The 14,955-nt window shown below is 36.6% G+C and overlaps 3 protein-coding genes across 3 annotated transcripts; all 3 read right to left on the bottom strand.

Moving 5' to 3' along the window:
• Positions 1-3,099: 3,099 nt before the first annotated feature.
• LOC108858360 (uncharacterized) lies at positions 3,100-3,786 on the bottom strand. Its single transcript, XM_018632301.1, has one exon. The coding sequence runs from the start codon at positions 3,784-3,786 to the stop codon at positions 3,100-3,102; it is 687 nt and encodes a 228-aa protein (XP_018487803.1).
• Positions 3,786-5,006, bottom strand: LOC108858361 (uncharacterized). Its single transcript, XM_018632302.1, has 3 exons — positions 4,956-5,006; positions 4,056-4,871; positions 3,786-3,998 (listed from the first exon to the last, which is right to left on the bottom strand). The coding sequence occupies exons 1-3, from the start codon at positions 5,004-5,006 to the stop codon at positions 3,786-3,788; spliced, it is 1,080 nt and encodes a 359-aa protein (XP_018487804.1).
• LOC130501903 (uncharacterized protein At3g43530-like) lies at positions 5,003-6,150 on the bottom strand. The gene is made up of 3 exons (XM_056996711.1): positions 5,965-6,150; positions 5,199-5,894; positions 5,003-5,116 (listed from the first exon to the last, which is right to left on the bottom strand). Exons 1-3 carry the CDS (start codon positions 6,148-6,150, stop codon positions 5,003-5,005), a joined length of 996 nt encoding a protein of 331 aa, XP_056852691.1.
• Between the last annotated feature and the right edge of the window lie 8,805 nt (positions 6,151-14,955).

The following is a 14,955-nucleotide window of genomic DNA, read 5'->3' as shown; positions in this document are numbered from 1 at the left end:
TCTTACCGATAGAGAAGCTACTGATAGAGAGGCTACTGATAGAGAGGCTACTGATAGAGACACTACTGATAGAGAGACTACTGACAGAGAGGCTCATGATACAGAGGCTGGTGAAGAAGATGGTACTGATGGTGTGCTCACATTCTACAATGACGTTGAGATGCATGAGAATTTAACAGGAAGTGATGAGCATGTGTTTGGAGATACAGAAGTAAGACCATCAGTTGAAGTCAGACCTGTTGTCTATCAGACTCGGGATGATGGTATGGATTTGGTTCTAGGTCAAGAATTTAGATCTAAGGAGGAAGCACAAATTCATATTCAGACGGCTTCTCATCAGGATTGTTTTGAGTATGAGATAATTAAGACGGATAGAGAGAGATATGTGATAAAGTGCCGAGGTCGGAAAGACGGCTGCAAGTGGTTTGTGCGAGTTGCAAAGCTACAGAACTCAGATCGTTGGACGGTTAGAAGTTACATCAAGCAGCATACGTGTTCTGTTGTTACTACAAGAACACTGCCTAATAGAAGGAGAGGCTCCCCAGGCATCGTTGCAGCTATGTTGGCTCAAGATTATCCCGGTAGTTTTGACACACCTGTTCCCACTACTCTGATCGATTTGGTTCATCGCAGGGTTGGTGTGACTGTATCATACCCAACAGCATGGAGAGGAAGAAGACAAGCTGCTAATGAAGTGCGAGGAAGTACAGAAGAGAGCTTTTCTTTATTACACAGTTACATGTACATGCTCGAGAAACAAAATCCTGACACAGTAACTCGTGTGGTAGTGGACGAGGCCAACAAATTTAAGTATATGTTTTTTGCCTTGGGAGCTAGCATAGAGGGGTTTAGTGCGATGAGGAAAGTCCTCATTGTGGATGCAACACACCTCAATAATGTTTATGGTGGAGTTCTACTTGTTGCGACTGCTCAGGATCCGGATCATCACACCTACCCAATTGCTTTCGGTGTTGCAGATGGTGAGAAAAATGATAGCTGGATGTGGTTTATGGAACAATTGAAATCAGTGATATCTGATATGCCGGGATTGGTATTTCTTTCAGATAGAAACAAAAGCTTGATCAATGCAGTAGCTGCAGTGTTCCCTCAGGCCGCTCATGGGTATTGTATATGGCATTTGTCTCAAAATGTCAAAGGCCACGTCCGCAACAACAGAGATACTTGTGCATTTAAGTTTATGGAGTGCGCACATGCATATACAGAGGCTGAGTTTTTAAATCTTTATCATGCTTTTCGCAGAAAGTATCCAAGTGCAGCTGAGTATCTTGACAAAAATGTTGAAGAGAGGAAATGGGCTAGGTGTTACTTTGAAGGAGATAGGTACAACGTTGACACCACCAATTCAGTGGAATCTTTTAATGGTGTAATTAAGGACGCAAGAAAGTTCACCTTGCTACCAATGTTTGATGTCATCATTGCGAAAATGGCTGAATGGTTTAACAAACATAGGAAGGAGGCAGCTGAAATACCACCCACAGTAAAGCTTGTGCCAATTGTGGAAGCGGAAATGTCCAAAAGCTGTGTTGATGCAGGGTTTGTTAAGGTTGAAGAGTTAAACATCTTCCATCTTGAGTACAGTGTGAAAGGTAGTGACGGAAAGGTTTATATCGTTGATATGGCTATGATGACTTGCAGCTGTGAACAATTTGATAAAGACAAATATCCATGTGTTCATGCTGCAGCGGCTGCCACATTCATGACTGATAAAGCGGGAAGGGAACTTCATCTTTCTGAGTATTGTAGTAAGTACTATTTGGTTGAGCTATGGGCTTTGGCTTATCACAGGACAATATATCCTGTTCCTCATATGAGTGATTGGGTTATGCCAGAAGAGGTTAGAGCACTGAAAGTACTTCCTCCAGATTATGATGTCAAGAAAGGAAGACCTCAACAAACAAGATTTCCGTCAGCTGGAGAATCTCGTGGAAGAGGAAAAAGAGGCAGAGGGAGCGCCAGAGGTAGAGGCAGAGCCAGAGGAGGAGATATGGCTGAGAATTTTGATTGTGGAAGTGGTTCGGGAGCGCAAGAAGTAGAGGCAGAGCCAGGTGTTGAATCAGCTGGAGAATCCCGTGGAAGAGGAAGAAGAGGCAAATGCAGAGGAAGAGGCAGAGGCAGAGCCAGAGGAGGAGGTTTGGCAGCGTATTTTGAATATGGAAGTGGTTCGGGTTCAGGTGTTGAATCTTGAAATTTGTTGTTTTATTAGGACTACTAGAATTACTAGTTTTACTATGTGTAATTCGGACTACTAGGATTACTGGTTTTACTATGTGTAATTCAGACTACTAGAATTATTAGGACTACTATGTGTAATTTGAAAGACCTATATATCATCTATTATCTGGTATATTTAGCATATAGAACCTGATATATTACCTATTAGTAATCTATCTATATAATAAATAAGTATAATTCGACGTTTTTAGGATTATTTTCAGTAGTTCAAAAAGAACTTATCATTTTTCCACAACACTCCCTTAAACTTTCATAGTTGTTTTGTGCATCATAGCCTATTGTAATCATAATCCATAAAAGTACTTATTTATCATAATCGTTTTATGTAATTGTGTTCTTTACTGATATACATGGTAGAAAACATTAGGTTTTACTACAAAATATTTCATTTAATCATGGTTTTACTAAATAAACGTAAAAATTGTCAAAAGTATTACTATGTGTATAGTAGTATTACTACTTCCTTGAAGACTACTATGTGTAATTTGTATTACTACTTCCTTGAAGATTACTATGTGTAAGGTAGTAATAAACATATACATGATGGCTGCACGTTTTACATGTGAAATTTTTCTCTTATTTTAATATTTTATATATTTTACCGTTTTACATGTGTTAGCCGTTTTTGGTATTTCATTTTATAATGGCTTTTGGACATAGTAAACCTAGTATATCTAGTTATCTTACTAACTCATTTTTGGCCATAGTATTCCTTGTAAATCCAGTTTTCCAAACCTGTCTTTTGCAAACACCAAGTTTTAAACATCCAAAATACATTGTTCTACCAAATTTGAAACATCCAAAATACATAAATAAAACATGAGTTAAACAAAGATGCAGAGCCAACTAAGCCTTTGTTTTATACTTTTTCGTCGGCCCTTCAATGTCTTCAGTCTTCCCCTCGGTGAAGGGACTCTGCAACCACTTAGATTTTCTCTTCTCCCTTGGCGCACATGCTACCAGAGTAGCTGATTCCTTACTTGGTCTGCTACTCTTCTCAGCTGCACCATCAGTCGGAGCCCCATCAGTCTCAGCCTTCCTTGGTCTGCCCCTCTTCTTAGCTGCACCATCAGTCGGAGCCCCATCAGTCTCAGCTGCAGCAGCCTTTTCAGCCTTCTTCGCCTTCCTAGCTGCAGCAGCAATCTGAGCCCTTTTCTTAGCCATAGCTTTAGCTCTGGTTTTTTCTAACGTCGCAGATCTGGGAACGCCATACTTCACTGCCATGACCTTCACCTTAGGCATGCGCTTAGAGTGTATCTCGGTGGGACTTTTTTCACCATTTTTTTTCTTCTCTACTTCCTCCACCATTTTTTCAGCAGTCTCTTTTTCAGGCTCAACTTGCTCGGTGGGATTTGCAGCTTTCTCCACCATTTTTTCAGCATCCGCAGCTTCTTTTTCAGGCTCAGTTTGCTCTGCCTCTTTTTCGGTGGGATTTCCAGCTTCCTCCACCATTATTTCAGCATCCGCAGCTTTTTTTTCAGGCTCAGTTTGCTCTGCCTCTTTTTCGGTGGGATTTCCAGCTTCCTCCACCATTATTTCAGCATCCGCAGCTTTTTTTCAGGCTCAGTTTGCTCTGCCTCTTTTTCGGTGGGATTTTCAGCTTTCTCCACCATTGTTTCAGCATCCGCAGCTTTTTTTTCAGGCTCAGTTTGCTCTGCCTCTTCCTCGGTGGGATTTTTAGCTTCCTCCACTATTTTTTCAGCATCCACAGCTTCCTCCACTTGCTCAGTCGCAGTCTCAACAAACTAAGAGTGTATCCACTCCGACAATGGTATAGATTTATATTTCTTCGCAGCTGCTGCCTTAGTCCTACCACGTGGGGCTTTAAGACTTTCCTCATACCCTTTCTCAGCCTCTTTCTCCTTTTCCACATGTGGAGTTTTAGGACTTTCTTCAGACACTTCCTCAGAATCTCTATCTTCTTCCACATCTTCATCAGATTCAGGAGGAAGTCTCCTCCACGCTTCATCTGCCTCTACTCTCCTCCTCTCAGCCTCTTGCTCAATATCATCATCCTCATCCTCTTCCTCAAAATCTCCAGCAACTTTCTCACTGTTCTCCTTATCTCCATCATCCTCAGCTTCTTCCTCAGCTCCTTTCTCTCCTGTTTTCTCTGGTCTATCATAATTCATTGACCCTCCATAGTCAAAATCCATGTACTCACCATCTTCATTTCCCTTAGACTCAAGAGAAGTTAACCGCTTATCAATCTTCCTTACTTTTCTCTTCAGGTATCGCTGGGTCTTTTCCATTCCACTCAGCCTAGTGTCCATGGCCTCAAGTTTTGTATCCACTTGAACCTTGAATCCAGCAAACCCTATTGCCAAAGAGTTCAGAATCTCCTCTTCGAAGCCTTTCAAAGTGGACTCCAAATCAGCATTAGAGGATGATGCTTCAGCCACTTTCCCCTTGCCCTTCTTTCTCTCCTTTGAAAACTTTCGTGCTGCTATGTCCAACTCATACATTTCCTTCCACCAGATTTTTTTTCCTTTCACATTTAACCAGTAGTTCCAAGTGTCACTTAGGCCGCCTTCTCTCTCGTATTCTTCTTCCACATCAATAATACGAACCAACATGATTTCCTCGTCCACTGTTGGCAGCAACATACTGTCAATAATCTGAAAAAAAAATTCAGATTACAACTCATAATAATACAAGCATATATCTGTCTTAGCGACAAAAAAATAGAAATAAAAAAATACCTTTGTTTCACCAAGAGCAGCATAAATATCTTCCAACGGATAACCCTTCATGCTAGTCTTTTTAACCGATTCTTGCACATCCTAGGACACTCTTCATGAAAGTCAGGTACTGGTTCTCGAAATTCCTTCGCCAGACTTGGAATACACTCAAACGCCAATATCTATACAAATAATGTCACACATTAGAATCATATATAGGAGTTCATATATAACAAGAAAATGATGATGTAAGATAACCTTTACCTCTAAAGGAATAATGAATCCAGGAAAGCCTGTTGTCGGATTAGGTTCCCCCTTCAAATGGTCCATCATGTGCATAATCCCCTTAAGAGCATCCTCAAAAGTCAGACGTCCCCAAGGAAATGTTTGGCAAACATCCAATCTGTCCACAATCCTCAAAATGAACTGGTCCAAAGGTCCACTATCCTTCGCCTTTCCTCTGATAAGCCGACCAAGGAAGAACAAAACAGCCATCTGCAACCTATCACTACACGGCTTCATACCCACCAGCTTCTCCTTCACATCTTTTATAGTGATCCTCGCTCTATCCTTGAAGTAGGCATCAACAAACTTGTAGCTTCCCAGCTTTAAATATCTCGTCGGATATTCATGGCAATCTAAGCCAGAAATGAGAGCGTGCTCTCTCATGGAGTAACGGATGGGCACACCATTTACCCCAAACCATGCTATATCCTCTTCTTCAATATGAATGGTCTGCAAGAGTAGCATCCACATTCCCATCAGTTTCAGGTTCGGCTCTTGTGGCATGTGAAAGAAGTGATGAAATTGAGGGTGTTCCGTGAACCAATTCACCTCGGGCTTGAGCTTCTTTATGACGTTCACAGTCTCGGTCACAAAACACTTGGTCTGTATCTTGCAAATTTTCGTGAACTGAGAGTTGTCGAAGTACATCTCAAGAGGTTGCGCTGGTTGCCTTTCCTGAAATCACATAGATTTTTATTAGTCAACAAACATTAACAACATTTCTTACATGATTAAAAACCCATACCTGAGATGATGCAGACATTCCCTCACTTTCTGACCCATCTGAGACTGAGACCGAATGCACTGCCGGTTCTGGAACTGGGATTGGGTTTGAAACCTCTTCTACAATCGGGTTTCTAGCTCTCACAGATTGAGCAGTCTTGCTTTTGGTCGAACCCTTGCCATTAGCCTTCTTCGCCTTCTTTACCATCCTCTACAAACATATTCAAGTGCAATAACTCAGTTATATCTTCATCATATTCACAAAACTCACATAAAATTGGTAGAAAAGTAATTAAATTTAATCACAGAGTTCACAATGCAAACCAGATCAAACAACATAACAATCCCTCGATTCATAGATAAATTTTCTCTATAATTTACAACAAAATCGCCACCCATTTCAGTCACAATTCTCCCAATTCTCATTCAACCATTCAACCAGATCAAACAACAAAATCGCCACCAACATTTTCCTCAATTCATTATCCCTAATCCGTTTTTCCCAGACCCTAATCAAATTTCATCTACAACATACAGTTTTCCCCCAATTTTTTTGACCTAATTTTATTTCAAACATTACGGAGGAAAATCAAGACACTTACAGAGATGTAAGAAAGTTAGGAGAAAGGTGATGAATGTCGAGGGAGGCTTGATTGAGGTTTGATTTTGAAGGAAACCGATGACAAATCGACGAGAAGCGGATGGAGCTTGGACGGGGAAGAATCGCCTTTTTGTTGTCGAGAACGAGAGGAGTTGGAGAAGAAAGAAGAGAGTGGAGTGTAATGAAAAACGGCGTCGTTTTGGCATTAGGTTATTATTCTGGGTTTTACCCGGTTATGTTTGGGTCTGGGTCGGATAGTTCTTTGGATTGCGGTTGGGTCACGTAATAACTCTATTTTCGTAAGGGTATTTGAGTAGTTAACTCATGTTTTTATTTAAATATACTTAAATAATAATTAATATTTTAATAGGAGGAGACTAAAGAATTTTTAAATAGTCACAAGGACGTCTGAGAATAAAGTCCGAGAAAATGAAAGAAACTGGTTTCTGCGCAAAGAGAGAAAAAAATAGGAAAATAAAGAAAGAGTAAGAAGCTGCCCAAAAAAAAAGAGAAGGAAACATTTGGGTCGGATTAGAGGGTTTAGCTTAGGTTTAGTTGTAGTTTTGTGGATTTATTAAGGGTAGTTATGTATTTACTCACGTTTCTGTAATTAAAAAAAAAAGAAAAATTAAATTATTTATTAAGAGGGACAATTTAGAATAAACGATTGAGTGACTAGGGCGAATCGGAATAAAGTCCGCAAAAACCCTTCTTCTACTTCTCTCCTCTCCTCTCATATCTTACATTCAAGATATCAAATTGAGAAGGTTTTAATTGGTGTGTGAGAGAGCTTAATTGCAGAGGATAATCTCGAATTGCAGAGAATAATTTGTTCAGATAAAGCATATGATGGAGAATGTTGGTGAGGAACCTGTATGAGAAATTTGTTCACGACTCTCATTCCAATATGTGTTAGGATTCATTGTTGAGATTTGATTGAATCTTCTCTCTGTGTTCTCACCAAAGAGTACTAAAGCAGCAACAAGTCTTTTTCTCGGGAATTTTCAAGAACAACACTTTGGCTCTGTTAAAAAATGTGACTTGTTAGATGAGTGTGTGGTTCTGAAACTTAAAAGATTTAAATTTGGTGAGAATTTAGTTACGGGACTACATATGTTGTTATGGTAGCTGATGAGTTGCTAAAATTTGTTTTTCTAGAATTGTTAAGATTTTGCCACTTGGTAACTGCTTGATGAAATGGTCTTGTTTATGGGTTTGAAGAGACCAAATAATTTGGTCCAGAACAAAATACATCTCCACTTACCATCTTGGGATTTGTTCGGCTCTCCCTCTTGTCCTGACTATTCATGGTATCGTTTTTGAGCTAGAAGGAAACTGTGTGATGGCTCCTCTTCCTCTAACAACTCCCACCACAGGAAGAACATTGTGTCTAGCATGTTACCTCTATAAGCTAAGAGAGATACATAAACTGGACATTGGTTGTTTTACTTGGGATGAATTTCTCTTCTCCTGCAGCTCAAGGATAGTGGATTTTACTGTTAATTATTGTACATGTATACTGCAGCTCAACTTTATCGCGTGAACAATACAATAAGGACGTCGTCAGATTTTATAATTTTCTGTTTCTGTAGAATTTGTCCTAACTTCTAGGGTGAGGTATCTCTGATATGAAACCTGAACACAATGAATTTATTATTGGACTTTCTCTAAAAACTCTCTATCTGGACATTACTTAGGTGTACAGAACAAGGGTATCTAGAAGGACACTAATATTGTGTATCATTCTGAACACTATTTTTTGAGCAACCATTATGGACACTAAAAAAAAGTAAAATTTTTTTTTGGAAGTTTACTAGAATGATTCAAAATAGTTTATAAATTACTAGAATAACTCTTAAAAGTTTAAAATTACTAACATTATTTAATGGTCGAAAATACCCTTAACTATAGTTATGATCAAAAAGTAATATTACAAAATTGCCATTTAAACTTATTAAAAAAAATTCGACGGCAGACTTATTTAACGAAAAACAAATCTATCGTAAGATAAATCTGTCATATTAAACTGTTGTAAAATTTATATCTGCCATGTATTTGGTGGCAGACTTTTATTTTACGACAGATTTTTTAAACTGACAGATTTGTGTGGCCGATTTAAGATTGTTGATAGATTTATCTATTTTAGTCTGTCATATGTAGTAACCGATTTGTTGAAGTGAAACGTTTTTTTTTTGAAGTAGTCAAATTTTTGAGACAGATATGTTTATTGGAAATAGACAAAAAATTTCCTGATAGATATGTTTGGCCGATTTAAATTGACGGCAGACTTTTGTATTCATTTGGTGGCAGATTTTTTAAATTGTTATCTTTGATGGCAGATTTTTAAATAAGTTTTAATTACTAGAGTGAGACACAATTCGAATTTCTGGCTAAATTCAACTAAATTTCGATACAATCTAAATTAGATCTCGGTTTAGATTGATTGAATTTGGTTTTAATTAATTTGAAATTTGATTTAGAGTTATTTTCGGTTTAAATTAATTTAAACCAATTTGAAACTTTGGTTTAATCTTAAGAGATTATGACCACGTTATCTCAAATTAAGTTTTACGTTCTTTGGCATCTTCTTTCTCTGACCTTTCACTCAGAAACATGTCGTCCACTTTCATGGTGACTTACAACTGCAACTTTTAATCTGGATTAAGGAGTTAGTAATAGAAGACATAATTCTCATATGTTGAAAGTGGAAAGTTGAGAAAACTAAGTGGTTATTTGAAAGTTGAGAACACATAATTCTCATCTTCCACGTCACGTCAGTTCCTTTCTAATGAGCAAACTTTTTTAGCTTTTTCAGTTTTATCATATAAAGAGGAAAGTAGTTTGCTATTGGTGTCTCAGTAATATGTTTATTACAAGTTGCAAAAGTTGCATCACTACATCAAGTTACATAATTGATTCTCGTGTTCATATTATTACATCCTAGGATTTGGATTTGTACAGTAGGACGACATTTTTTTTACTCTTATACACAACTTGATCTTGAACAATCGATACTAATACATCTTCTGATGTCATCATATTATCAAAGGAAAATATGAGTATTTGTCACATCGTCATGTTTCTTCTCGTTCTCTAGTTTCTTCTTCTCTTCTTCCAGATCACTTTACCAAGATTCAAAACAGAGCAAAAGAATATTACCACTTTAGAAAAACAAGCTTAGAAAGACTTGTTACTCTTACTTAAGAACAAGTCGTCTAAGAAGACGTGAAGGAACAACTTTTGGAAGCACTACATTGATTTTCTAGCGACTCTGTCAGACAAATCACCCTGCAAAAGCGAGGAAGGAAGATCACAAACCTGCAAAAGCGAGGAAGGAAGATCACGAACCAGCAAACAGTTTGAATCAAATCAATGAAACAAGAGTTAATAATAACTGTGAATGTTTAGTAGCATTGGTTCTTCTTAAGCTATCAAACTGATCCCAAGTAAAAAGTGTTAAAGCACAATCAAAACATTACTTACCACATTAGAGAAACAATAGTGTTTATGAGAGAAGATGACTGGACAGTGACTAATCCTGAAGAAATTAAAGGGATTGTAGAGATCTCCGATCTGATGATGATTGTGTGGTTTAAAAATCACCATAGAAGTTAAAGGAGAAGGTGAAAAAGATGGTCGCAGGTAGAGATAACGGAGAAGGTGTAGACAAAGGTGGCGGAGATGAATGCGAGTTAGGGTTAGCGATTAGGGTTTTTTGTCTAGGACGGAGACTACGTCTTCAGCCAAGAATTAAAAGGAGATTCTGGTTTTTTTAGAAAATAATAAAATCTATTTCTTTTTTGGTCAAAATAATGACAGGGGTGTTTTTATAACTTTGCTTGATATATGTGTTAGTCTAGTAATTATAAAATTTTAAGAGTTAGTTTAGTCATTACATATATAATTAGAGTTATTGTAAGTAATTTCTCAAATTTTAACTATCTTTGTGACATCACAAAAGGTGTACAAGAACCAAGTTATCCACATAGACGCTTATATTGTGTACACCAACCATATTTAAACATGAAAGAACCAATTCACTTAGAACATCCACACACTCACGTTATTAGATCTTTGAAAATATCTTTATGGGCACCAAATAATCAATAATGCTACAAATTAATCAATTTTTTTTTAATTAAGGTGGGTTATCAGAAAGAGTACATTGAGTTCATTGTTTTCTACGTTTCGTATGGATTGTTTTTGGATGATCTTGTTTTGAAGATAGAGATGGTTGTTTGTTCATGGACAAGAGGCAGAAGTCTTCATTTCTTTGAATTACAAAATTATATGCATTTTGATTAAATTTATAATTCTTTTTTTTTCGTTTCCACAACACTCTTGTTTGTGCATTTTACTACTCTTTTAGTAATGTAGCGGGTATTCATAACTGAATAGTGTACATATGGACATCATATAAAATTGGTGTACACATGGATTTTATATAAAATTAGTGTACATAACATACATGTACAACATAGCCATCACAAAAGTGGTGTACACATGGATATCAAATAAAGTTGATGTACACATAAATATTGCTTTCGGCTCATTTGAATGCTCAGGAGAGGGTCTATCCGTGGGCTGTACCTCCATTCGGAGGTTAGGTCTGTGTCTTTAATAGATCCGGGTTTAACCTTTTTTTTGGAACGGGCCTTGTGGTCAAGTGGCAGTGGACAGGCCTGGGACACGCCAACACATTTTAGGTTCGATTCTCCTGCTATGCGAAACTAAGTCACATTGTTCTGTTCGCCTAACGCGGATATGGGACTATGCTTTAGGACCCATTTGAATATCCTGGAGAAGGAGTGCATCCGCGGGCTTGCGACTCCCCCGGGGGTTAGGTCTGGTTCCAATAGTGATCCGGGTTTAACCCTTTCGCTTTAAAAAAAAAACTAAGATAAACCCAAAATATATTTTGAGAATTTGTTAACAAAAAAAAAGTATATTGACCATCTAATCGTACGCGGGAAAACTCCACAGAGACATGTCCTTTTTTGTCACAAACAACAGAGAAATGTCCATCAACAGCGACGGCGAGAAGTGGTGCGACACTTCAAGCTCATCCTCAACCCAAATTCTGAAAATCTTCTGTTTATGAATCACGACCAACAAATCTAATTACAGAAATTATCAGACCCAAATCTACTTGTAAAACTACAGAACTTTTAGGATTAACAAAAGGAGACCTAAAACTGTATGAAATCATACAGATTGTGACATGAATATATAAAAGTACAAAAAAGTTCAAGTCTTTCTTCACATCAATCTTCCTCTCATATAAGACTGAAAAAAGAAGCTTCTGTGACTATTTTCCAGTGAGTTTCTCAGGAGAAGAAGGGTCGTTTCGGCGGTCAGAGGTCAAATCGCGGTGACGACATGGACGAATTGCAGAGCACATAATCGCGTCGGACATGGAAGAGCTGCGGCGGAGAAGGAAGAGATGATGTTAGAGAAGCTTGAATCTGGGTTGCTTGTGTTCAGGTGATGCCGCCGCTAAATACTTATCGTTAAAAGAAATAAAAAAACAATTGATTTCGAAATCTGAATTGAACCCTAAAGACCAAAGCAAAGTAAAACACATCTAGTTAGCTTTTTTAGGACAGATCCGTATTTAACCACACAAAAAGTGTTTTAGTATACTAAAGTGGCTTAAAATGGTGTTCAAAGTCAATAAACACCAATCAACTGCTTTATCTAATACATTTTGTTCATATCTACACATGCATATATCTTTTGAAAGATGGAACATCTGTATGAATCTATTCCGAATCGTCCAATCTCTACACATTTGCTATGTGCACAAGACAGATACGGTAATGATATACACATGTTTTCTTTATCAAAATTTATTTATTTATTATCAAAAAAGATATACAAATGTTTTTACATATATTATATTTGACATGCATCAAACGAACATACAAAAGTTGAAGTTTAGACTAGATTAGACAATAACACAGAGAAATTTCAAATGGAAATTGAATAAACAAAACAGAAAAAAATTGAATAAACGGAAATAGTTGTTAGAATGCTCCCTCTCTTTTTTATTTTACCAAGGAGGATAGAAAAGGAGAACGTGGGAAGGACAGCACAAAGGCAGATCTTCATTCACTACTTTTCTGTTTCTAAAAATGCAAATTTCCTACATGCACTTTTGTTCAAGACATTTAGTTTATTGTAATTTTTATTATTTACATATATACTCTATTTTCAATTACTTTTCTATTTCTACGCTTTAACCAGACATTAAAATCATGACCTGGTCGATAATAAAATCCAGTTTTTAACTGAAGTTAAAAATTGTAGATTTTTAAAAATCATAAAAATTTCATATCTTTCTAATATCTCTCCAAATAAATTAGTTTTCATCATATTTTTCATCATTTTATTTATTTTCATTTTAGATCTAAAATTGATTAACACTAAATAAACATAATTTTATATTTATATAGTTACTTAATTTAAAATTAAATTAAAATTTAAAATCTGGTTGAATCGGTCCGATTAGTGACCCGAATATAATAACTATAATAAGCTGTTTGATCTTCTTAATCTGTTTTTTATATGATCTGCAGATGATCTGATTGATCAATACCAGTTTAACTGCATTTTACATATTATTCTTAAAGATTAATTAAAGTAAATGATTAAGCTTAATGGAATCGTTATGATTACTAGACGCTTTTCTTATATTTTAGCTCTTAATTTCATTTTTTTTTTTGAAGATCTTATTTTCAAATTTTAGCGCTTAAATAACTAATTTAACCACGTAGAGCCCACAACTACTATTATTTATAGAATTAATTATAAGAATTCATTGGTCTATAGATTAAACAATAATATAGATCACGAAGAAACCTTCAACTCTACCTCAATATCTTGCGGAAATTCAACCAATATGATTTAGAAATTCCTCTTTTGTTTATTTTTTTGCTACATATATATTTGAATTTACACACTGAAAACTTGTGATTGAGGAGGCACAAAAATCAAAAATTATCCTTGGAGTTGTTTAGCTACAGTTTTGAGTTAGTCTACTCTAGGCTAATATGCAATAGACTATGCTTATACAAGCAAAAAAAATTCTCAGAAGTCTCTTGTTATACACGTCTTGTAACTAGGTACCGTGCATGGGATATTTATACCAGCATCACAAATTTGAATATGGATGACGAGGTGATACAAGAGAGTAGGTGCAAGTTTTCGACATATATATGATTAGGAGGTGTATGCAGTATTTAGATTCCCTCAAAGTTTGCAAAAGTGTCATTTTATAATATTTTTCAGGTCCCGCAGATCTTATGGCAAGTGGATACTTCGGACAATTTTGGGTACAACCACAAAAGCTTAGTTGAACATTTCACCAAATGGAAAAGATGCAAAGAAAAAGAAAAGCAAAAACACCTTTTTTTTTATAAAAGGCAAAAACACCTTTAGTAGTAAATAAACATATCTGGAGGAAAGTTTTCGTTTGGAATATTAGTATTTGTATTTTATGATGCGGAAAAAAAGATAATCATGGCTACATTTATTTTATTTTATTTATACAACGAAACGAAAAGCTCTTCTATTTCTCAAGCTTGAGATGGTGTGGATAATAAGACCGAAATAGAATAACTAACAAAATGAATCACTCTATGAAAATATCTCGTGGTCCTAGTTAAAGAGTTTGAAATATGATTTTGCACTCGTGGAATATGAATAATCTTGAAGTCCGGGAAGCATATATGTAGAGTCGCTATCCATTTATGTCGCAAATCTTGGCCAAGCATGGGGTTTCTCAATCATAGAGATCAAATATTTGCAGTCCGTTCCAAAGTTCTAACATGTCGAATATTGCAGCATGCTCTCCATCGCCCATTGTAGTGCTTGAACTTCTAAATGTAGGGGAGACTCTCTTCGAATATAATTACTTGTCCCCATAATTTGGGCCTTCACCAACCTATCCATCAGAGCTCATCCATACCCGTTGAACTGTGATGTTAATGTCCATGACCCGTGTATTAGGCATATATTACCCAAGCTGAAGACTTGAGATTCATCAATACTATGGTCTTGTGGAATTTCTGGCACCATCTCGTTTGCATTGAACAAGTCTTGACACTCGCTTTCTACATATCAAACTAGCTTTAAAGGATTTCGGTCTATTCCTCTAAAGATTTTATCACTCCTGGTCTTCCAAATGTACCAGATTATCCAGAGATAAGGGTACTTGTCTAACTCTGGCTCAACAATGATGTTCTTCCTCCAGAAGAGATAATTCATATTCGTATAGATACTCGAGACAGAGAAGATATTTGGACTCGATGGCGTCGAAGACAAAGCCCAAACTTGTAGAATGGGTGGACAATCAAAGATTGCATGAGTAACAAATTCTTCTGGTTCTCCACATCGTGGACAATAGTTATC

The sequence above is a fragment of the Raphanus sativus genome, unplaced genomic scaffold (genome assembly GCF_000801105.2).
Source record: "Raphanus sativus cultivar WK10039 unplaced genomic scaffold, ASM80110v3 Scaffold0325, whole genome shotgun sequence".
NCBI classification, from domain to species: Eukaryota; Viridiplantae; Streptophyta; class Magnoliopsida; order Brassicales; family Brassicaceae; genus Raphanus; species Raphanus sativus.
Note: the sequence above shows the minus strand (reverse complement) of the source record. Positions and strands in the feature narration are given on the sequence as shown.